This window comes from Hippopotamus amphibius, chromosome 6 (assembly GCF_030028045.1).
Source record: "Hippopotamus amphibius kiboko isolate mHipAmp2 chromosome 6, mHipAmp2.hap2, whole genome shotgun sequence".
NCBI lineage: Eukaryota > Metazoa > Chordata > Mammalia > Artiodactyla > Hippopotamidae > Hippopotamus > Hippopotamus amphibius.
This window is the reverse complement of record NC_080191.1, coordinates 164,571,672-164,597,604: the sequence shown is the minus strand read 5'-3', so window position 1 is coordinate 164,597,604 and position 25,933 is coordinate 164,571,672. Positions and strand designations below refer to the sequence as shown.

Here is a 25,933-nt window from a genome sequence, read left to right as displayed (position 1 = left end):
CACAGTAAGTTAAACAAAATGAGAAGACAGAGAAAGATGCAACAGATGAAGGAACAAGGTAAAACCCCACAAGACCAAACAAATGAAGAAAAGATAGGCAGTCTACCTGAAAAAGAATTCAGAGTAATGATAGTAAAGATGATCCAAGATCTCAGAAATAGTATGGAGGCACAGACAGAGAAAATAAAAGAAATGTTTAACAAAGAGCTAGAAGAACTAAAGAGCAAACAAACAATAATGAATGACACAATAACTGACATTAAAAATACTCTAGAATGAATGAATAGCAGAATAACTGAGACAGAAGAGCAGATAAGTGACCTGGAATATAGAATGGTGGAAATAACTGCCACAAAGCAGAATAAAGAAAAAAGAATAAAAGAGTTGAGGACAGTCTCAGAGACCTCTGGCACAACATTAAATGCACCAACATTTGAATTATAGGGGTCCCAGAAGAAGAAGAGAAAAAGAAAGGGTCTGAGAAAATATTTGAAGAGGTTATAGTCAAAAAGTTCCCTAATATGGGAAAAGAAAAAGTCAGTCAAGTCCAGGAAGCACAGAGAGTCCTGTATATGATAAACCCAAGGAGAAACACACTGAGACACATATTAATCAAACAATCAAAAATTTAATACAAAGAAAAAATATTAAAAGTAGCAAGGGAATAACAACAAATAACATACAAGGGAATCCTCATAAGCTTAACAGCTGATCTTTCAGCTGAAACTCTACAGACCAGAAGGGAGTGGCAGGATATATTTAAAGTGATGAAAGGGAAAAACCTACTACCAAGACTACTCTACCCAGCAAGGATCTCATTCAGATTTGAAGGAGAAATTCCAAGCTTTACAGGCAAATAAAATCTAAGAGAATTCAGCCCCACCAGACCAGCTTTACAACAAGTGCTAAAGAAACTTCTCTAGGCAGAAAACACAAGAGAAGGAAAAGACTTACAAAACAAACCCAAAACAATTAAGAAAATGGTAATAGGAATATACATACCAATAATTACCTTAAATGTGAATGGGTTAAATGCCCAACCAAAAGACACAGACTGGCTGAATGGATACAAAATCAAGACCCATATATATGCCATCTACAAGAGATACACTTCAGAACTAGGGACATATACAGACTGAAAGTGAGGTGATAGAAAAAGATATTCCATGCAAATGGAAATCAAAGGAAAGCTGGGGTAGCAACACTCATATCAGACAAAATAGATTTTAAAATAAAGACTATTACAAGAGACAAGGAAGGATACTAAACTAATGATAAAGGGCTCAATCCAAGAAGAAGATATAACAATTGTAAATATTTATGCACCCAACATAGGAGCACCTCAATACATAAGGCAAATGCTAACAGCCATAAAGGGGAAATTGACAGTAATGCAATAATAGTAGGGGACTTTAACACCCCACTTACACCATTGGACAGATTATCCAAACAAATTAAATAAACACAAGCTCTTATAAATGAGAACAGATGGACTTGATATTTATAGGACTTTGCATTTGAAAACAACAGAATACACTTTCTTCTCAAGGGCACATGGAACATTCTCCAGGATAGATCACATCTTGGGTCATAAATCAAGCCTCAATGAATTTAAGAAAATTGAAATCATATCTAACATCTTTTCTGACCACAACACTATGGGACTAGACATCAATTATAGGGAAAGAAAAACTGTAAAAAATACAAACATATGGAGGCTAAATAACATGCTACTAAATAACCAAAAGATCACTGAAGAAATCAAGGAGGAAATAAAAAAATACCTAGAAACAAATGACAATGAAAACACAATGACCCAAAACCTATGGGATGCAGCAAAAGGAGTTCTAAGAGGCAAGTTCATAGCAATACAATCATAACTCAAGAAACAAGAAAAATCTCAAATAAAAAACCTTATCAAACAAAATTGTTAAACCATTAGCCAGACTCATCAGGAAAAGAAGGGAGAAGACTCAAATCAACAGAATTAGAAATGAAAAAGGAGAAGTAACAACTGACACCACAGAAATACAAAAAATCATAAGAGACTACTACAAACAACTATATGCCAATAAAATGGACAACCTGGAAGAAATGGACAAATTCTTAGAAAAGTACAACCTTCAAAGACTGAAGGAGGAAGAAATAGAAAATATGAACAGAGCAGTCACAAGCACTGAAATTGAAACTGTGATTTAAAATCTTCCAACAAACAAAAGCTCAGGGCTAGATGGCTTCACAGGCAAATTCTATCAAACATTTAGAGAAGAGCAAATACCTATCCTTCTCAAACTCTTCCAAAAAACAGCAGAGAGAGGAATACTCCCAAACTCATTCTACAGGGCCACTATCACCTTGATACCAAAAGCTGACAAAGATGTCACAAAAAAAGAATATTACAGGCCAATATCACTGGTGAATGTAGATGCAAAAATACTCAACAAAATACTATCAAAGAGAATCCAACAGCACATTAAAAGGATCACACACCATGATTAGGTGGGGTTTATTCCAGAAATGCAAGGATTCTTCAGTATACACAAATCAATTAATGTGATACACTATATTAACAAATTAAAGGATAAAACCATATGACCACCTCAATAGTTGCAGAAAAAGTTTTTGATGAAATTCAACACCATTTTTGATAAAAACACTCCAGAAAGTGGGCATAGAAGGAACCTACCTTAACATAATAAAGCCCATATATGACAAACCCACAGCCAACACCATCTTCAGTGGTGAAAAACTGAAACCTTTTCCTCTAAGATCAGGAACAAGACAAGGGTGCCCACTCTCACCACTGTTTATTCAACATAGTTTTGGAAGTTTTAGCCACAGCAAGCAGAGAAGAAAAAGAAATAAAAGGAATCCAAATTGTAAAAGAAGAAGCAAAACTGTCAGTTTGCAGATAACATAATACTATATATATACGAAACCCTAAAGATGCTACCAGAAAACTGCTAGAATTAATCAAAGAATTTGGTAAAGTAGCAGGATACAAAATTAATGCACAGAAATCTCTTGCATTCCTATATACTAACAATGAAAAATTGGAAAGAGAAATTAAGGAAACACTTCCATATACCACTGCAACAAAAAGAATAAAATACCTAGGAACAAACCTACCTAAGGAGGCAAAAGACCTGTATGAAGAAAATTATAAGACACTGATGAAAGAAATCAAAGATGACATAAACAGATGGAGAGATATACCAAGATCTTAGATTGGAAGTATCAACATTGTGAAAATGACTGTACTACCCAAAACAATCTACAGATTCAAAACAATGCCTATCAAATTATCAATAGCATTTTTCACAAAACTAGAACAAAAAATTATACAATTTATATGGAAACACAAAAGACCCCAAGTAGTAAAGCAATCTTGAGAAGGAAAAACGGAGCTGGAGGAATCAGGCACCCTGACTTCAGACTATACTACAGAGCTACAATAATCAAGACACTATGGGAAGCTGAGACGAAGTGAGAGAGTAGCACAGACATATATATAGTACCAACTGTTAAATAGATAGCCAGTGGGAAGTTGTTGTATAACAAAGGGAGTCCAACTCGAGGATGGAAGATGCCTTAGAGGACTGGAATGGGGAGGGTGGGGGGGACTCGAGGGAGGGTTGGGGGGGGGAGTTGAGGGAGGGAGGAAATATGGGGATATGTGTATAAAAACAGATGATTGAACCTGGTGTACCCCCCAAAAAAATAAAAAATAAAAAATAAATAAAAAAAAACCAGATGATTGAACTTGGTGTACCCCCCAAAAAATAACAAGTAAATTAAAAAAAAAAAAAGACACAGTGGTTCTGGCACAAAAACAGAAATATAGATCAATGGAATAGGATAGAAGGCCCAGAGATAAACCCACATACATATGGTCACCTTATCTCTGACAAAGGAGGCAAGAAAATACAATGGAGAAAAGACAGCCTCTTCAATAAGTGGTGCTGGGAAAACTGGATAGCTACATGTAAAAGAATGAAATTAGAACACTCCCTAACTCCGTACACAAAAATAAACTCAAAATGGATCAAAGACCTAAATGTAAGGCCAGACACTATAAAACTCTTAGAGGAAAACATAGGCAGAACACTCTTTGACATAAATCAAAGCAAGGTCCTTTTTGACCCACATCCTAGAGTAATGGAAATAAAAACAAAAATAAACAAATGGGACCTAATGAAACTTAAAAGTTTTTGCACAGCAAAGGAAACCGTAAATAAGCTTAAAAGGCAACCCTCAGAATGGGAGAAAATATTTGCAAATGAAGCAACTGACAAAGGATTAATCTCCAAAATATACAAGCAGCTCATGCAGTTCAATATAAAAAAACAAACAACTCCATCTAAAAAATGGGCAGAAGACCTAAACAGACATTTCTCCAAAGAAGACCTACAGATGGCCATCAAACACGTGAGAAGACACTCAACATCACTAATTATTAGAGAAATGGAAACCAAAACCACAATAAGGTATCACCTCACACCAGTCAGAATGGCCATTATCAAAAAGCCTGGAAACAATAAATGTTGGAGAGGGTGTGGAGAAAAGGGAACTCTCCTGCACTGTTGGCGGGAATGTAAGTTGGTACAGCCACTATGGAAAACAGTATGGAGATTCCTTAAAAAGCTAAAAATAGAACTACCATATGACCCAGAAATCCCACTATTGGGTGTATACCCTGAGAAAACCATAATTCAAAAAGATACATGCACCCCAGTGTTCATTGCAGTACTATTTACAATAGCCAGGACATGGAAGCAACCTAAATGTCCATCAACAGATGAATGGATAAAGAAGATGTGGCACATATACACAGTGGAATATTACTCAGCCATAAAAAGAAATGAAATTGAGTTATTTGTAGAGAAGTGGATGAACCTAGAGCCTGTCATACAGAGTGAAGTAAGTCAGAAAAACAAATACCGTATGCTAATGCATATATATGGAATCTAAAAAAATGGTACTGATGAACTCAGTGGCAGGGGAAAAATAAAGACGCAGATGTAGAGAACAGACTTCAGGACACGGAGAAAGAGGGAAGGAGAAGCTGGGACAAAGTGAGAGAGTAGCATTGACATACATACAATGGCTAGTGGGAAACAACTGCATAACATAGGGAGATCGACTAGATGATTGGTAATGACCTAGAGGGGTGGGATAGGGATGGTGGGAGGGAGCCTCAAGAAGGAGGGGATATGGGGATATCTGTATACATACAGCTGATGCACTTCGTTGTACAGCAGAAATTAGCACAACATTGTAAAGCAATTATACTCCAATAAAGATCTGGAAAAAAAAATACGTAGCGTTCTTTACATGTTTTAATGTGTTTTAGAATTAGTCCCTTTCCTTTCTTGCACATGTTTTACAAGCTGTTCTAAACTCATATTCAAAATATTTGAGCTTCGTATTTATGCTAATTCAGAAGAGAGGGAACTTGTATATCTTTCCTAAAATAAGTCTGGAAATTTTAGAATTGTTTCCTTTGGGGCTATATGTCTGCCTTCTGAATTGAGAAACATTGCTAAGGCAAGAATGGGTAAAAATGGAAAGGAAGAGAAAAGAATGGAAGAGAGAGGGGGGAAAGAGAGGGCAGACTTATGCTGTCCTATTTTTATTTTGCAATGTAAAAGCATCACCTCTGACCTGGATTACCGCAGTGTTCTCCAGCCTGCTACCAACGATCTGTTCTCCACATAGCAGTGTGAATTATCATTTGAAAATATGTATCAGGTCCTATTTAAAATTCTTTAATGGTTTCCTGTGGCACCTAGAATAACATTCAGACTCTTTACTGTAGCCTACAAATGCTCTGTTCTCTGACTTCTCAAATCCCTCTCCTTAGTCTCTACTCTGCTTTTAAAACATGTCGAGCCTTTTCCCATTTCCATTGACTTTCTTTTGCCTGGAACCCTCTTCCTCTTCTTGTGCTCATGACTTGCTTTTCAACATTTAAGTCCCAGCTCAAAAATCCCATTGCAGAAACCTTCCTTGACTAATTTATCTAAAGGAGTCCTGCTTTCACCCAATCCAGCCAGCTCTTACCCTGTTGTTTGCTCATTTATTTCTTCATAGCACTTAGTGCAGTCTAAACTTATTTTCTTTAGTGATTTATTTACTTGAGGCTTCTCTCCTTGGATGAGACTGCAAGCACCTGGAAAGCAGGGTCTTGGTCTGTTTTGGCCATGTGGCTATTCTCATCGACTTCACAGTGCCTGGCATGGATTTAGTGCAAAATAAATATTTGCTGAATAAGTGAATGAGTGAAATAAAGAATTTGGTATGGCTAGAGTACTGGGCCTATGTGTGTTTTCTTGCATAGGGGGATAGTAAATTATAACACTTCTAGAAGTTTTTCTAGAACTTTCTTGGGAAATGTTTGCATAGTGGTAAATAGGAGGAAGTTATTTCAATAGGGCAGGGGCCAAATCCTGCAGTTTCTTGAATGTCATGGTACATAGTTTCTGGAATCACCTCTGTGGTCAGTGGATAGCTATTGAAGGTTTTTAAGTAGTCAATGTACATTTTTGAAATGCTCCTTTGTTATTCGTTATGGAAAATCATTTGTGTGTTAGTAGAATCTGATTCACTTACCAGTGGACTGAGTAACTTCCAAACATCAGCAGGGTGTTGATTTAATCAGTGTTTTTCCATGCAGCATGGCTGGCAGGAAAAAAAATGTTTGCCTTAGTTCTTCACAGCCTGAGATGAAATGACCCAGTGCTTCTTGAAGGCATTTCTTACCAGTTACTTCTCATTTCTCGGTAGAGCAGCAAGTGCCCCTAAAAGCATCATACCATTTTGTTGAATCATTCCCCTTTCTTCAGTTGTTCTTTATTTTACAGTTTACTTTTCTAATACATAGAGTTACCCTCACATTAGAGTTACCCTCTCCTGTAGTATGTTTTAATATGGTCTTAAAGGAAATCCAGTTTGAAGCCTTTAAAGGCAGTTAGCTTCTTGTTTGTTTCAATGGGGTAGCGGGTAGATCCTTCCTTAGCTGAAACCTTGTACTTATAAGGCCTTATAATAATCTCCATCTAATAATACAGCCTTATATGTAGCACACACATGTTCACCTGAACTCTTCCTACCACTTCCAATGGGTGTATCTAATTTCAAAAATGGAGTACAAAGATATCAAGCTTCCAGTTAAAATAATGGGCTGTTTTATAGTCTCTGGAAGCCAATTCTAGTTTCCTAAACTGGTTCACAATAATTTAAAAACCAGTTCATGAATAAGTTTTATGGATTAACCTTAAGTCATGGAATCTTCTTTATATTTATGCTGGGAAGCATTGTATTATGTTTAATACTGGATTATAAAGGGGGAAAGCACCAAATAAGCAAAAAACCAGTGTGGTCAAATTTAAGAGGAGGAACCAATTTATCAGCATTGGTTGGCAGTTTTCAAGAGCTACTGAATCACATTCATCAGTGATAATCAGTGTTGGAAGCTCTCAGTGTGAATGATGATTTCAGAGATGTTGTTATTAAACTTACATCCTTCTAATATATTATACCTTATGAAGCACATTCACATGTAATATACCTTTTTAGTGGTGTGTAAATGTTTGCTTCTTAGAATTTATTTTTCTCTTTTCTTAGACATATCATAGCATCATCTATGTGTAAAGTAAATGGAAAACAAAGAAATAAATGCCATGTGGTCCCTATAGTCATAAAGTTCCATGAGGAGTAACAAATATGTTCAAGTAGATGCCACATGTGTCAGAGTATGACAAGTGCCTAGAAGAACAGGGATACGATGATATCACAGTGCTTGACTATAGCTTTAGGGCTGAGAAAGAATTTCTTAGAGAGGGTAGAATTTAAGCTTGGCCTCATACCATATGTTAGATTTCATCAAGAAAAGTCCAAATGTCAAAGGATCTCTAGGTCTGTGGAACAGTCTGAACAAAACATGAAGGTAAGAAAGTGAAAAGTATGTGTAAATTTATCTGTGTCCTTTCAACATCAGTGGCTGGTGCTGTAAAACTAGAGTGTATCTGCGCTAACCTGCTGTGTTCACAACTTGTAGTTTGACTCTTAACTGGAGGCAGTTTCCACTGACCACAAGTACCTACTATATCCTCATAAATTATGTATCTATGGGAGTTGTAGACTACACATACCTAGCATTAATGAGAGTGTATTTACACCCGTGAAATGAATAGATCATATATAAATTGTATCCTGTTTTGTTTTGTTTTATGATTTTAGCAATTTCTGAAGCACATTTACATATTATACACGATTTCTGAAGCACATTTACATATTATACACAATTAAATCCCTCCAGAATCCTATGTAGTAGGTGGTGGTGTGGGGGTTTCTTCATGGAGAACCAAGACACAGATGTTTAAATGACTTTTTCCAGGTTCCCTTGATCAGTAAGTGTAGACGCACACCTGATTTAGAACCTATGCTTTTTCTTCTATTTCTATGTACGTGTCACTATCTACATAATCCATACAATTCATATTTGTCTGTGTTGTCTATGAGAAACTCAGGAGATTTAAGAAAGTAACCAGGAATCCAAAATTAGTGATTTTGACAGCAAAAATAATTCTGAAACCACAACATTGAGAACAAAGTTTAAAGTGGTGGGGAAAGCTGATTTCAGGCAAGATTTAATGGAAGGAAGGCCAGTCGTTGAGAATATGCAAATTAAAAAGGAAAAGGGAAGGCTTTACTATTATTAGACAAAGGTAGGGATGTCAGATCTTAAAACAGGGCAGTTTATGTTTTCTATAGTAAGGGAGGAGAGTCTTAGTATATCACAAGAAGGCAGTGACTGGGGAAGCAGAAACCTACTACTACTTTCTATTTCTTACTAATACTAGAGCAGCCAGACTGTCAAAAGACTCAGTTGAATCTTATATGCCTTCCGTGATTTTATATTTACCTGTTCAGTGACAGTGAGTTTCATTTCTTCATACTTCAAAATAGACCAAACTTAATTTGGATTTCACTATGAAAATGACTAGTGCTAGTGTGAATATTCACATTTCTGAAATAAGGCAAAAGGTTCTGCCTATAGTCATTCTCCATGAATAAAGCATAGGGGAAAATGTATTAAATCAAGTAAATTTAATTCCATTTTGTTACCAAAAAATGCATCATTGCATGTTTATATGGAGAGCAGCATATTAAGTGGTTTAAGAGGAGATTTATAGTGTGTCTTTGTAGTTTTTTAAAAATCCTTTTGTATTAATGAGAATTCAACTTGTAAATTTGGAATCAATTTCTCAATCAAAGGAATGTGGTAGAACATTTTGTGTGCTATAATTAGCATCTCTTGTGGATTGGAATAATTATTCCTTTTAACTTTGTGTTGTTCACATTCTAAAGCTTGATAACAAATTTGGAGGAATGGGAGGTATCCCCAATCTCATCCTTCAGCAAGTCACAGTTTGATTATTCTTCCATTGTCAGGATTAAAGGCAAAAGGAGCAAAAGGAAAGGAAAAGAAAAGACAGAAATGTTGAAAATGTGAATTAGAAGTGCACAGCATTGGCAGCTTTTAAGTTTGATCAATCATAAAACAAACAGGAGCATGTAGATTCAATTTCCCAGAAAACACAGATGAGTTAGAAAAGAGGGAAAAGAAAACGAATTTGGAACAAAGCACATTTATCCATTTTCACTAAAGCCAAAAGACCCATTTTAGGAGCACTGTTTATTAACCTCCTTTCCTTTAGCATGGAGGCTGGGTAGAGTGAATGTGAGCTAGAACCCAGCCCTGACACTTTCAGTCTGTGAGAGCTAGGACTGGTACTGAACTCGGTTTAGAAATATTTACCTTCATTTGCTCCTTTTTTTCTCTCTCTCTCTTTATAGCTTAACCAGCTGGAAAAGGCAGTGGAAGCAGCACACACATTTTTCATGGCCAACCCCGAACACATGGAAATGCAGCAGAACATTGAGAATTACAGAACGATGGCGGGCGTCGAAGACCTCCAGCTGGTAGATCGGGAAGCCAAACCACACCTGGTGAGCTTTGGGGACCCTGCCCTAACCATGAGGAGCTAAGTGCTCCTAAGTTTCAAAGGTCTCAAAGCAAATTCCTATGAGTGGATATATCACATTGGTTCCCAATGTCCAATACAGTATCATTTTTATACTTTGAGTTCCCAAGATGAAGTATTGTAATTCAGGGTTGAAAAAATTGAAAGAAGAAGAAAATGAACTTAGAAAATCAGTATGATATTGTGAACAATAAGTTGTGATGTAAATGTCTGTGACACTCTCTGAGCCTCTGCACCCGCTCCAGCACTTTAATGTTACCTGCTAGGGTTGAAGCCTATGTGACGTGCTCAGGGTCACGCTGTGGTTTCCCAGCAACCAGGCCAGTGGTTATTTCCAGGGTACCTGTACTTCTCAAATTTTGATTTTTTAAAGCTACATAATTATTCCTTTAAATGAAATCTTACTTGAAATTCACAATGTGTTGAAAGGGCTTTTTCAGTTAGAGACATCACCATTCTCAATGTGTGGTTTCCAAGAGGATTGAAGAAAAGGCTAAGAGACGAAGATTTTAGATGAAAGTCTTTTTTCCTTTCTTTTTAAAAAAAAAATTGAAATGTGTACCTTGGAGCCACCTCACTGTGATGGTTTTTGCACTCTTATACATTGGATGTCTTAAGCTGAGTGCAGTCTAGGGGATCCTTTCTAATTACAGGAAGGTACTTCTTCCCTTCAACACAGTGATCTGACCTGTGACGAATCTGCACTATACACTATGTAAATGGCTAACAAGTCAATTGCAAACCAACTGAATGTACAAATCTTAGTGCTGGTGCTAAAATCTCTCCCAAATAGTCATCATAATCTCAAAGTGTGTTTCAAAATATGCAGGCATCAAGTGTCAATCAAAACTGAAGATGAAACACTAATGAATGTCAAATTCTCATGTACTTTTTAGGTTTTTTGGTTTTCTGCTATTCTAACCGTACTGTTTCATTTAAATTTCCTACATGCTAACTTCATTTATGCATTTGAAATAAAATTGCAGTATACGCACAAAAAAAGTTGAACTAGGCCTAGAAATTACTGTTACGTCCACCCATGTCAGTCTACCTGCAGTTTGTTGCATGGCCCTACCTACTTTCAAAAGGGTTAGAAAATACAGTCTTGAATGAGCTCAGGAAGAAAATGAAATGGACTGATGCCACAGCAGCAGGCTTGCTCAGTCAGTCCCTTCTTATTTGCAATTAGTTGAAGCCAGGGAAGTTACCCTTTATCTTCCAGTGTGACTCTTCTTTATCTTCCACAGTGCAAGAGTCCCACACCCCACCTACCTCCGTGATCCAGAGTCTGCCTGCATTCTACCATTCAGGTGCCCCTTGGGTGCTCTTTGAAAAAACATTTTTTTCTGTTTCTTTACAGGAGAGTTACAGTGCAGGAGTTAAACATTATGAGGCAGATGATTTTGAACTAGCTATCAAGTACTTTGAACAAGCTTTAAGAGAATATTTCAATGAAGATATGGAGTGCAGAGCCCTGTGTGAGGGGCCCCAGAGATTTGAGGAATATGAGTACGTAGGGTATAAAGCTGGTCTCTATGAAGCCATTGCAGGTAAAGTTTATTTTTTCCCTTGATTTCCTGATTATAGAAATACTACATGCCATCTGTAAAACTCTTCCAATAATGTAGAAGTATATATTGTGAAAACTATAATTGTAAAAAGATTCTCATATACGTATCCCATCCTGTCTCCCGTGGATTACTTTTCCTAGTTTAAATTTTGGTGACTATGCCCCTAAGCTTTTTCAGATGCATACGTAAATATTTATGTATTTATTTATAATTATTTCATTTATAAATATAAGACAATACTATATATACTGATTTTCAGTATACATTTTGTTTTTGTTTTATTTTACACAACAATATATTGTGGACATCTCATGTAAGTACGTGTAGATCTACCTTATTGTATTACATGGGGAAAGCGTAATTTATTTGACCAGTCCTTTACTGATGAATATTAAGGAAGTTTCCATTTTTCATTATGATTAACAATGTAGTAGTGAATATCTCTGTAGAGTCTTTTTCAGTTACTTACATGTATATTTTATTACATATGGGAATTTAATATATCACAAAGTGACATTTTAAAATAGTAGGTAAAGTGCATTATATATTAATTGGGGAGGTTGATAAGTTAACCATTTATGGTGGGAAGTGAGTTCTCAGCTGCTTATGAAAAAATACACAAAATAAATTCTATTATATGAATAATGTGTGTAAAAAATAGAACTGTTAGAAGAAAATGCAAGAGAATGTATAACAATAGGAAAGCTCTTAGCATGGCGAAAGACAAGAAATTTTTTTAAAAAGATTTTACATAAGATTTATAAATATAAAAGATACTATAAATCAAATTGATTTATAATGGCAAGTGGAAAAAGTTGCAAAAGTTGTTTCAGGAAAACAGTTACTATCATTAATATTTAAACAGAGCCTGTGAATTATTAGTAGTAGTGGTAATTTATTTCTTATTTATTGGTAGTAATAAAAATAAGCAAGATTTATTTAGCAGTTAGAATCTACAGAGCATTTTACATAGTTATCTCTCTTTTCACCCTATAAACAGCTCCTCGAAGGTATTGTTATTCGCCCTCTTCTCCCCTTTTAAATGAGAAATTTAGACCTCAGAAAGGTTAAGTAATGGGATTAAGGTGAAGCTGGGAATCAAACCTAGTGTTTTCCCACTCTAGAGCCCATACTTTGAAGATCTACACAGTTGAAAAATGGGCAAAGGTTATTTATTCAAAGATAAATGTTTAACATATATTTGTTGAGTGCATGTTGTATTCCAAGTTATAAAAACATGAAAAACAATGTTCAACTTCTCATATACTCATAGAAATGCAGATTAATGAAGTCAGTTTGCCTTCCCCAACTTCCAATGTTTTCTGTCTTCATAAAAAACAGCACTCACCTAGTAGCTCAAGCCAAATCCCTAGAAGTTATCTTTCAATCCAACATTTCCTTCAATTCCTATCCCTCTCCGACTTGTTACCAAACTTTGATACATGCTACTTCCTAATAGCATTTGAGATTTTCTGGTTCCCTCCGTTCCTTTTGCTACCACCCTGGTTCAAATCAACACTATTTTTTAACTAATTCACTGTGATCGTCTCCTTGCTGGTCCTCATGTTCTGATCAGGTTTTACTCTGTAGGCAGACAGAACAGTTTTCCAAAAAATGGAAAGTCTGCTCACAGATGTGCTCACTCACCCTCTGCCACCCTCACTAGCTTCCGTTGCACTTGAAATAAAACCGAAACCCTTTAACAAGGACTTTCATGACTGCGAACTAGTGTTTAATTTTATCCTCTCTTTTTCTATCTCTTTAATCCATTCCCACTGTACTTCTTTTAATTCCTAGGACATGCCATGCTCATTTCCAATTACAGACCTTGAAAATGTTGTTGCATTCTATCGCTTAGCTATTGCCCTATCTTAAGTGATTAATCCTCAGGGCCTACTTATAGTGACTGGCAAATAGCAGGTGCTTAGTGATTATTTCTTCAATTAACAGGTGGAAGGAAGTAAAGACAGGAGGGATGAGAGAAGGAAGGAAGGCGATGACACATCTTATCAATCACATTGCAGAGGTTAAAAGGGTTAATAATACTCTGTAGTTGGGAAAATATAAGTCTTAAACTGTTGAGGTCTTTTAGAGGGATAGTTAGGAAACATCTATCAAAATTTAGACTAGGAAGTAAACTGAAAGTCAATGTGCCTATTTTTAGCCTTCTTTTACATTTTAGAAATGTCTGTCACTATACATTTCAAACTAATTACCGCAGTAAGTCTAGTTACCATATGTCACTATACAAAGTTATTACAGTGTTATTAACTACATCCCCCACCCTGTACATTTCATACCCATGACGCATTTATTTGGCAGCTGGAAGTTTGTACAGCTTAAGCTCCCTCATGTGCTTTTCTCTTCCCCGATCCCCTTGCCCTCTGGCCTGTTGGTTCCCTGTATCTATAACTCTGCTTCTGTTTTGTTATATTTGCTCATTTATTTTGTTTTGTTTTTAGATTGGCCATGTAACTGAAACCATGTAGTATTTATCTTTCTCTATCTGACTTATTAGCATTATACCTTCTAGGTCCATCCATGTTGCTACAAGTAGCAAGATTTTTTTATTCTTTTATATGGCTGAATAATATACCTGTGTGTGTGTGTGTGTGTGTGTGTGTATAACGTCTTTTTTACCCATTTATCTGTTGATGGGCACTTAGGTTGCATCCATATCTTGGCTATTGTAAATATATCATTTGTCAAGTGACTTATTTGCTACACATTCAGTTACCCAAAATCAGCTCAGTTCAGTTAATATCGGGACAGAATTATTGGGGATTTTTTCCCAAAAGGTTTTACGCTGTTGGGCCTCTGCCAGAGCCATTTACCTGCATTTTTGTGAGCAGTGCTCACTTGAATGTCATTTCTATATGTGCTTCACATTTTCAATTGCTGAGTATTTCTTTAACTTAATCCTTTCTTTGAGCGTGGGCAGGCTTTTCCTGTGCTATGGTTTACTATCTTGTGGTTTTTTAAGGATAGATGCCCTGCGTTCATGCCCACTTTCATCTCTGCACCTACCTCTATCAGTGGCCACTGAACAGCTTTGGCAAATGTGCTAGATCTGGCTTAAGAAAAATTGACTGACAAATTCCCACAGATTAACATTTCATGATTTTCTGAGGTTATCACAGCCCGTAGGTTGCTGGAAAAGAACAGAAATCGCCTAACCCACACTCTTAATAATGAACACAGCTACCACCACCATCACCCCACTTCCAATAAAGAAAAGTGATAAAAAAAAAGTCAAAGTCCCTCAAGTTCAATCAAATATTATATGTTACAGAAAGATGGTAAGTCTTCTCAGGAATTTGAAGCATATCCAATTTATTATGAGATGGAAATCATTAAAAATATCCCCATGCAACAATGGAGAAAAGACAGCCTCTTCAATAAGTGGTGCTGGGAAAACTGGACAGCTACACGTAAAAGAGTGAAATTGGAACACTCCCTAACACCATACACAAAAATAAACTCAAAATGGATGAAAGACCTAAATGGAAGGCCAGATGCTATAAAACTCTTAGATGAAAACATAGGAACAACACTCTTTGATATAAATCGCAGCAAGATCTTTTTGGACCCACCTCCTAGAGTGATGGAAATAAAAACAAAAATAAATAAGTGGGACCTAATGAAACTTAAAAGCTTCTGCACAGCAAAGGAAAGTATAAGCAAGACGAAAAGACAACCCTCAGAAAGGGAGAAAATATTTGTAAACGAATCAACAGACAAAGGATTAGTCTCCAAAATATATAAACAGTTCATGCAGCTCAATATCAAAAAAAAAAAAAAAAAAAAACACCCAATCAAAAAATAGGCAGAAGACCTAAATAGGCATTTCTCCAAAGAAGACATACGGATGGCCAAGAGGCACATGAAAAGCTGCTCAACATCACTCATTATTAGAGAAATGCAAATCAAAACTACAATGACTTATCATCTAAGGATCAGTTGAGATCTGCTAACAGGCAATATTGAAATTAACAGGGCATTTATTTTTAAATCTCTCTTGAGTATCAGGAATTTTACCAGGAGCTCTTGATTTGTCAAGGTATACATGTGCTTATGTCACTGTTGTTTCATTTTGACCTTGAGTGTTTTCGGTGCTTTTTCTTCATGGATTTAGGGCTTAATTAGTTAATAATAAATCGTTTCCAGGTTAAAAAAAAAAAAAAAAAAACTACAATGAGGTATCACCTCACACCAGTTAGAATGGGCATCATCAGAAACTCTACAAATAGTAAATGCTGGCGAGGGTGTGGAGAAAAGGGAACCCCCTTGCACTGTTGTTAGGAATGTAAATTGATACAGCCACTATGGAGAACAGTATGGAGGTTCCTTCAAAAACTAAAAATAGAGTTACCGTATGACCCAGCAATCCCACTACTGGGCATATACCCAGAGAACACCATAATTCAAGAAGACACGTGCACTCCAGTGTTCATTGCAGCACTTTTTACAATAGACAGGACATGGAAGCAACCTAAATGTCCATCAACAGATGAACGAATAAAGAAGATGTGGTACATATATACAATGGAATATTACTCAGCTGTAAAAAGGAGCAAAACTGGAACATTTGTAGAGACATGGATGGACCTAGGGACTGTCATACAGAGTGAAGTAAGTCAGAAAGTGAAAAACAAATATCGTATATTAACACATATATGTGAAATATAGAAAAATGGTACAGATGAACCAGTTTGCAAGGCAGAGACAGAGATGCAGATGGAGAGAAAAAACATATGGACCCCAAGTGGGGAAAGCTGGAGGGGTTGGGGTGGGATGAATTGGGACTAATAAGAAAAAATATATCAAACTGTACACTTTAAATATATGCAGTTTACTGTATGTCCAAAAAAAAAAAAGGTATTCCCATGCAAGTGTTTTGGAGTGCAAATGTGTTAAAATATATTAATTTCACAATAACATCTGATAAAGAAAGGAGGCAAGGAATACAACTAATAAAAAGGGATATCAGAATTCTAACTATGTAAACGCCTGTCTGGTTCAAAACTATCCTCATTTAGGAGTAAAACTGGCTTTTCAAATACGGAATGTATTTAGAAAGCCAAAATTTTTGAATTTTAGAGTTAGAAGACCATTACAAATTGGAGAAAACTACAAATGGCTTCTGAATGCAGTTATTTATTACTAGCCATGCTCACTGAAGCCCTAAAGGATATCATTTTGTCACTCTTACTTTGCTGCTATTTATATCTTACTTGGAAAAATACTCTCATTCACATTGTGGGTCCCTATTGGGTGTGTTTCCCACCTTTTCCTTTTGCTTGTCATTTGAAATTAAGAGTGCCTATTAAAAGGTAAAGAGGAAAGCAAAAGACAGCAAAACTAGGAGAAACAATTGAGTTGTTTGTTGTTTTCTTAAGAAATAAAATAGCTAGCTGTTTATTTCTAACATGCTAATCAAATAAACAGAACCTCTTCTTCTCCTCATGTCTTCCAACTGGAATTAAGAACCGATGGGTGATAGTGATCCTATTAGCTGTACTATATTGGATTGGGTTAACCAGGTTTTAAGAAAACTGGCACATTTCCCTACACACCAGAAACCATGTATTTTCTTCCTGTTGTGTTTTGGGATCCCTCTTCAAGGTCATCCAGATACAAGCCAAACTCTGCCTAGTAGAAAGTCTTTTGAAAGGGGCAGTTGTTGTGGATTAGACTGTACAGTCATGAAGTTGGGTGGTTTTTAATCATTATTCTCAAGAGAACTTGTTCTGCACAAGCATGAATGGACTATTCTCTTAATGGAAAAGACTGCCTCTATCCTCATTGTAAAAATCAGTCAGGGCAAAGTGTAAGAAGGGTTTTCTTTCTGGGACATTAGCCACTTCTGTTTCCTCAGCTCAGGCTCGGATGAAATAGAACCCAGAGCTAAAAGGAACATGAAAACCCTTGCACGTCAGGATCCTCGCCTGTTTGCAAGTGAGAAGAATGGGAACAAAGACAGGGGAAAAAAGAAAAAGAGGCAAAATGCTTCTTTAGATTCTTTAGCTTTTATTCTTCTCCTATTTTACCAGTCCCTATAGTATTAGGATTTATAATGTCCCGATGATAGACTAATTTGTAATCTCCTGACCAATAGATGCAATGGAATGTTGTTTTTATTTCCCCTTTAGTAAAAGTTGCTGGAAAACATTAACAAGGAAAAAGAGCATCGTGGCTTCAGTTCTCTGTGTGAACTCCCCACGTACATGGCAGTTCCCTTCTCTCAACTGGTCCTTTAACATAACCAGGATCTGAACTTCGCATCCTGACTCCATGACACTTCAGGCCATCTAAAATCCAAAGAAAGACCTTGAAGTTGTTAAATAAGAAAGTAATCTACTCAGCTGCGCATGGGTGGGATGAGATGGCCTATGTCACTTTCAGGAGATGTAGAAAAAGGGTACACGGAAGGAAAGAGTGCTATACATGTAGAATCTACTAGTGATCAGTCTAGTGATCACTGGTTAGGAAGCCTTGGCAAGTTACTTCCTTTCCTTGTGAAAAGGACTTCTGGTCGTAAGTGAGGATAAAAATGGCATTGCTCTCAGAGTGTATGGTGAGGTGCGGAATGCCCTGTGCAGCCGTGGTCCTCACTTTGACGTCTGGACATTGAGCAGATGAGAGGAACCCACTTCTTGATTCTTGTTTTCCAGATCACTATGTGCAGGTTCTGGTTTGTCAGCATGAGTGCGTGAGGGAACTTGCCACCCGCCCTGGCCGCCTGTCCCCAATCGAGAACTTTCTTCCCCTGCATTATGACTACCTACAGTTTGCCTACTATCAAGGTAAAGCGTGGATTATCTGTGAAGACTTTTGGGAGAAGGGGTGGGGCTCATCGTAACAGACACTGAATTTTCCTGAGTTTAGTCCGCTGCCTTCCTCAGTTACAATCAAGCAGTGGGGGTGTATGCATTTTCTCTCTCACCTCGTATCACTATCGCTCAGAACAAGAGCAGATGGTGAAACCACAAGTGGGCAAATGTTGTGACAATGCCCTGAAAGTTACACTGGACTGATATTTTATGTGATTTTAAAATTTAATTTTTCAACTTAATTTTAAAAGATAATATACTCACAAGTTTATAGACTAAATATTTAAAAGCCTCTCTCTCTTTCTTTTCCCCACAACCCAATTTCATGCCCTACAATCCACAGTTTCTTATTTACCCTTCCAAAATTTTATACAGAAACAACAACACACACATACACGAATACACACACACAGACACACACACATTGTCTCTCACTTATTTTATCCTCATATGCATAGAAGATAGCACATTATTTACACTGTTTTTTACATTGTTTTCTTCACTTAATAATACATCTCAGATTTGTTTTAGTAGGTTGGACCTATGAAATTGTCTTTTGCTTGGTCAAAAATGGTCAAATTTTGCTGGTTTTATATAGTTCAATCTAGTTGTTTCAGTACATAAAGATCTTCCTCATTAATTTTTCTTTCTATCTGGATATCATCATACTATAATTTATTTAGTGTGTCTCCTTACTGATGAGCATTGTGTTGTTTGTAATATTTTACTGTTATAAGCAATGATCAAGTGAATACTATTTTATGTGTCATGCACATTTGCATATAAATATCTATAGGATAAATTTCTAGAAATAAAATTGCAGCATCAAATGGTTTGTTTGTAACTTTGACAGATGTTGCCGAGTTTTTCTCCACGTGGAGTACATTTTTCATTGCACAGCAACAGAATATATTATGGAATTTTAAATATTCCCAAATCATTAAGTGGAAATTGATATTTCAATGAAGTTTTAATTTCCATTTATCTCCTCGAGAAAGAGAGAGTGAGCATCTTATGTTTAAAAGCAATTAATAGAATTTGGATTGCTGAAATTGGTCTTAGATATCATATTTTCAAATTCAGTACAAAATTAAGAATTAACTTCAAAAATTCTACTCTGTATTAAATAATGTAAGCTGCCAGCAAACATCTTCGGGTGGAGGCTTTTGATAATTTGTTGAAGACATCGATCAGCATAGCAGACCGAAGTCAGTACCTTTGGAATACCTGAAATCCTGCCCTTTTATCTGAAACTATTTCTGCTTCTTCTACTCAGCCTCATGGCATATTCCCTCTTTTTTTTAAATTTTTACTTTATATTGGAGTATAGTTGATTGACAATGTTGTGTTAGTTTCAGGTGTACAGCAAAGTGGTTCAATTATACATATACATGTATCTATTCTTTTTCAGATCCTTTTCCTATAGGTTATTACAGAGTATTGAGTAGAGTTCCCTTTGCTATACAACAGGTGGCATCTTCCCTCTTATTGATCATTTCATTCTGACTCTTACAGACATGTTGATGTATCTCTTAAAAACTTTGTAGACCAATCTAGGCTGACTCTAATGCTGCAACTCCTGGGTTTTTCAGTTGGTGAATATGTGAAAGCCTTGGAGTGTGCCAAGGCCTATCTTCTACTCCATCCGGATGATGAGGATGTCCTAGACAATGCGGATTACTATGAGAGTCTGTTGGATGACAGCACTGACCCAGCATCTATCGAGGCCAGAGAGGTGAGACCCGTGTTCTGAGAAGAAACCCTTCATTGTGCTTGGTGCTCTGGGGAGAGTTGGCAAAAATATAACACTTCTCTTAAAGATAGCTAGCAATTTAGTAAAGGTTCTAGAACTCAGTTCTTTCCCATGTTAATTGTTAATGCTAAAAGCGCGTTTTTCACATATGTGCTAGCTTGTGAAAATCTATGGAGATACTTTTTAGCACATTTGTTTCTGTCTAAAGAAAAATATTTCACTTGAACATTAGTCATATCTCAACTGTTATTTAAACATACATTTTCTTTTTTTTCTGTAGGATTTGGCAATGTTTGTAAAGCGTCATAAACTAGAATCAGAACTAATAAAATCAGCTGCAGAGGGCCTGGGATTTTCATACACTGAGCCGGTAAGAGCAAAGAGGAGAGAGGAAAAGGTCTTTAAAGGAACTATTCAGTGGACTTCTTACTTGCAATTTTGTTCCCCACCCTCCTTTGTTGAAGATTCTAATCCCCTGCCTTCCTCAACAAAGCTGGGGGGAAGGGGTGTTTACTCTGTATATGTGATGAACAGTAAAAAACTTTAATAGATTTCCGTGTCCCTTAGTGCCAAAGTGAAAGGCACATATATTTGGATGGGAAAGAAGTATTTTGTACATCATGCATTTGTCTCAGGATTGTTTAATTTCATAATTTCTGTATACAGCATTTTGTATTTTCTTTTAAACAATTCTCTTAAACATTTTAAACATTAAAAAGACTTCAAAAGAACAAAATCAATCACAATTGTACTACCCATCATGTTGACATTTTCCCACTTGTCCATGTTGTCTTTTAAACATTATACATATGAAGATACCCTTTTTGTAGAACTAGTACCGCAGCCTAGATAGATTTCTGTTCTGATCTTTATTTAAGATAGCATAAGCAATTTCTATATCTTTACAGCTTTCAAAATTGCTTTTGGCTACATCTATAGTTCATGTATAATCAATAAATTAATTCTTTTCCTGCTGCTGAACATTTGATTTATTTGGTTCCTTTTTTTTTTTCGTGCCCAAATGAATACATTAAGCATTTTTCGTTCTACTGAACTATATCCATAGAATAAATTCCCAGAAGTGGGATAACTCTGCCATCTGTGGATATGAGAAGGTTTAAAGTATTTGAAATTGTTTTTCTAAGAGAGTTTTCTGGTATCTTCATTACTCCTGGCAATGCATAAAATGTATGATACAATTTACCATGAACATCTCAGCAATGAGACATAACGTCTTAAAGCATTCATATTCCTAATATATTATGTACAAAATGGTGCATCACTGTTGTTTTAATTTGTATGTCTTTGATGACCAGCAAAAATCAACTTTTCACAAATTATTATTAAATATTTTTCCTCTCATTTGAATTACCTGGCCGTGTATTCTGTTCATTTATCTGTTGGTTGCTATGTAAGTTCTTTATATATTGTACATGTTAATAGTTAATATAAAAAGCACTATTTTTAATACATCCTATTTGTAACACGTTTTTCATCCCTTTCTTAGTCATATTATATTTTCATTGGCACATTTTTAAAATCAGAATAATTTTAATGTACATTTCTAGTGTAACGTTTCTAATATGTTTATATCCAATCTTACTATCTTTGAAAGTTATGTTATCCCAAATGACCTTAGGAAAAATTCACTTACTTTATGATCTTTTACAGGTGATTAATCAAACTGTACTTTTTTGTGTTTATTTGTTTTATTTATAAAAGGGAAAGGACTTATACTTAATGATCTTCTAAGTGTCTTCCTGCCACCAAATTCTAGATCACTTTCTTGGACAAAATGATGAATGCCCAGGCTAATTTCATGCTGTATTTTTAAAAAATTAATTAATTAATTATTTTATTTTTGGCTGCATTGGGTCTTCGTTGCTGCGTGCAGGCTTTCTCTAGCTGTGGTGAGCAGAGGCTACTACTCTTTGTTGCTGTGTGCGGGCTTCTCATTGCAGTGGCTTCTCTTGTGGAGCATGGGCTCTAGGCACGTGGGCTTCAGTAGTTGCGGCATGTGGGCTCAGTAGTTGTGGCGTGCAGGCTCAGTAGTTGTGGCACACGGGGCTTAGTTGTTCCGTGGCACATGGGGTCTTCCCAGACCAGGGCTCGAACCCGTGTCCCCTGCACTGGCAGGTGGATTCTTAACCACTGCCCCACGAGGGAAGTCTCATGCTGCTTTTTTTTAATCCATTTTGTCTTTGCCAAAATTGCAACAACCTTAGACTTCGCTTTTATTAAAATTTAAAAATAAATACTATATTATAGTTTTATACAATAGCAAGTTTTCTAATATTTTAGGTGTTTAGAGTGTTTTATTTTATCTTATTTCTATACGTGGAATTTTAGTGACAAAACTGTTGAGTTTTTTTTTTTTTAATTTAAAAAACAGAATTATTGGATTCGATATGGAGGACGACAGGATGAGAATCGGTAAGTTCTCTATGGTAGAATGTTTATTTGTAATGAGAAGAAATACTTAGAATCATATTTGTTATAAAGAACTCGGGCTCTGTGAAATAAGCAAAAGGATGTAATCAAAAGGGCTCTGAACTGGGAGTTAGGAGTTCTGCATTCTGGTCCCAGCTCTTCCTCTTATTTCTGAAGGACCTTAAATAATTTATCTTCCTCTCTGGGTCTCCTGTTTTTTTCTCACATGAAGGGATTGAATCAGGTGATCTCTGACAGCTAAATGTTCTGTGACTCTAAATCAGAGAAAGTTGGATGCTGTTTTTGAGTTATTAGTAGGGAAAAAACAATGAAATTATCTTTTTAATGCTGAATTTTCTTACTGCATTTATTTGAAAGCCTCAGGCTTGGAAAGTTTTACTGCAAACTACAATATTAAGTGTCATAAGTTCAATCAGAAATGAAGAAAACTCATTTTTTAAAATGATAGATGTCAGAAGTCAATTTACATGTTCCAAGCGGTTTAAGGAGTCATAGAATGTTGGAGTTACCTGTTTGAGATTGTCAACTGAAAGAAAATGCACTCTAAAAGTTGAGAGTTATGGTTTATTCAGCGGATTTCCTGAGGACCTCCAGCCAGGAGACAGACTCTCAGATCGCTCTGAGGGACTGCTCCAAAGAGGTAAGGGAGGAGCCAGGAGACATTGGAGTTTTGTAACAAAGACCACGTAGTCAGAACATCAAAAGATTACTGTTAATTAACGAAAACCAGACATCTCAACTTAATTTAGCACTTTGATATGTATGGGAAGATGCAAGAGCCTGTGTTATTGAAATCATTCCTTTGATGTGCACTTCAGCTATCTGGGGCCAGCACCCTTTGTTTTCCCATCCTGAGTCCCCCAAGGGTGCACTGTTGTAGGAAGGCTGCAGTGGCTGACTGCTTGATGGTGGGAATCCTGTTTCCATCCTCAGTTCCTTCAGGGCTTACCAACAGGGGTGGCTGTAGAAGCTGATGGCTTGATGGCCTCAATATCCTTTGTTTACTGATATGGCAGGCGGCATTCTTAGTCCACGAGATCATGAGGTCCTGGCTATTATCAAAATCAGAAACTGAAGCGCTGACAAGGCAAAGGACTCAGTGTCTCACCATGAAGGACTGGCAGATCTAGATCTTCTTATTCAAAATCTTGTGGTCTTTCACTGAGCTTCAAGGTCTCAACCCCTGAGTGGCCTCAAATTATTACAAGAGATCCAAGAATGTATATGCATATTTGGATTTTCTCAACTTGTGTGTATTCAAAGGGCATCATGGTATCGTACGTGTTTGCAAAGTTTGACACAAACTTATGTCTTCTTTCTTGAAATAGTCAAGAACTACTGTACTCAGACGTGATTTATTTCAATTCGACCATCTTTCAGTGATGCACTCTCTATTCAAGACATATAATACAACACTCTGAGCATTGTAAACATGCACACAATTATTTTTTCCTCCTTGTTGGTACTCAAAGTCTAATCCTGAGGGGGTTACATTATGGATACAGTGAACTGTAATAAAGATTGCTAAGAAGATTTAGAGAAGTGAAATAGAGCACACTCATTGGGGAAACAGAGAAGGACTTCAAGGAGGTAACGATGTCTAATTTCTTCTTGAAAGAGGTGGACTTGTGTAGAACAAAAATATACAATATGAAGCCATAGACTACCTGAGTAAGGTATCCTTTGCCTTTGAACATCTTTATTTAATGGAATATTGCTATTTAAACTTTTTTTTTTTTTTTTTTTGAATGGGCAGGATCCCTTCAGGAGTGAATGTAGAGGGGGCAGAAGTTCGTGGATTGTCAATGGGGAAAAAGTCATCACCCAAGATAGACCGAGACCTAAGAGAGGGTAAGTCTTGCTGCACTTTTACTCTTGGAAGGAGGGCAAGGAGAGGCTGGGACTTGGCCAGTTCTTACCCAGACCAGGGCAGAACCCATTTTCACTGAAAAATAAAGAATGGGACTAAACTACTCCAGTTCATAAAATTCTGAAAGCAAGTCTTAAAAACAAGAATGCCTCAGGTGTGTATATCACTACCTTTGGTTTTCAACAAAAGTGCTTCCAAATCCACTCCCAGGAGTCTTGTGAGCCTGGCCGGGACTGTGTGATCATCACTGCCCTCAGCTGAGTACCCTGGCTTACTTCTTGCACATCGGAGGGGAGTTGCTAGGGGGCATGGAATAGATTGTGTATCGGGGAACTTGAAGAGACAGTTCACATGGGATATTGTATTATCCTAAGATCCTTGAGACGCATATCTGATCAGGGCTTTGAGAAATCAGTAGAGTTTAGAATGGATTGACAGAAGTGTAGAGGGAGCCATTCAAGTGGATAAAACGAATGCCACAAAGGCACAGAGATGGAGAGAGCAGGATGTTAGATGCCTCCTTACATAGCCTCAAAATGAGTGGAGGACATAGGTGGAGTGTTGCCAGAAGTAGATTGTAAATAGAGCCAAACGTTGTAATCATAAATTATTGGCAAGTGTAGTACTAACAACAGTAGTAATCCTTAACAATTACTATTATCTCTATATGTTTAACAATCTTCCCAGCAAATGTGTACACAATTCATTTTAATACTGGCAGCATGTCCTGCGAGACAAGTGTCCCCCACTTCACAAGCAAGAAAACTGAGCCTCACAGAGATTTAGTGACCTGTCCAAAGCCTCAGAGCTCCTGATAGTTTGAGCAGGCTTTTGAATCCAGATCCCATTTTCTCTTCTTCACCTGATGATGGAACATAGAAGTGTCTAGATATCTGAAGTGTATCTCCTATTGATCAAATAATTGCAAGATAAGAAGAGGTCTTCAAAAACCTGCATTGAGAAGAAGTACAGTCCTTCTTTCCCCAACAAGAGAGCTGTCAGCACATTCCTCTAGCTCATTTGAAAACTTCTGGCTCTCTACAGCTCTCACATTTCCCAGCCCTTTCCTTCGTCAGCTTCCAAGTCAGTCTGAGGCAGTAAACAGGATAATATGCTCATCTAATCTGACCTGGACCTCAGTTTGCAGTCACAAAGCCCAAGCCGTTTTACAAGTGCCAGAGAGCTTCATGGTCAGCCAGAGTTCATGGTGCCTTTTAAGCCAAGAAATCACCCAGGAAGTACATGCCAATAAGCCAGCACTTTGCTGTAAAAGTTTGGAAAACTCCAGGACAGTTGCCACACTTCAAAGCATTTTTCCCCTGGCTACCAGGGGATTTGATGGCCAACAAATGACTAAGAAACCTAATGGGAAGAGTAGAATGGAAAACTACATAGGATGGTGAAAG

General features: G+C 36.8%; 1 protein-coding gene across 3 annotated transcripts in view; it reads left to right on the top strand.

Annotated features, from left to right (window-relative positions):
• Positions 1–25,933, top strand: part of P3H2 (prolyl 3-hydroxylase 2) — a 154,600-nt gene that overhangs the window by 109,731 nt on the left and 18,936 nt on the right. For all 3 annotated transcript variants that reach the window (XM_057737884.1, XM_057737885.1, XM_057737887.1), the window contains exons 2-8: positions 9,862–10,014; positions 11,410–11,599; positions 18,295–18,426; positions 20,046–20,188; positions 20,487–20,576; positions 22,599–22,639; positions 24,414–24,508. In XM_057737884.1, the coding sequence (XP_057593867.1) occupies positions 9,862–10,014; positions 11,410–11,599; positions 18,295–18,426; positions 20,046–20,188; positions 20,487–20,576; positions 22,599–22,639; positions 24,414–24,508 (844 nt within the window). The remainder of the gene's footprint in view (positions 1–9,861; positions 10,015–11,409; positions 11,600–18,294; positions 18,427–20,045; positions 20,189–20,486; positions 20,577–22,598; positions 22,640–24,413; positions 24,509–25,933) is intronic.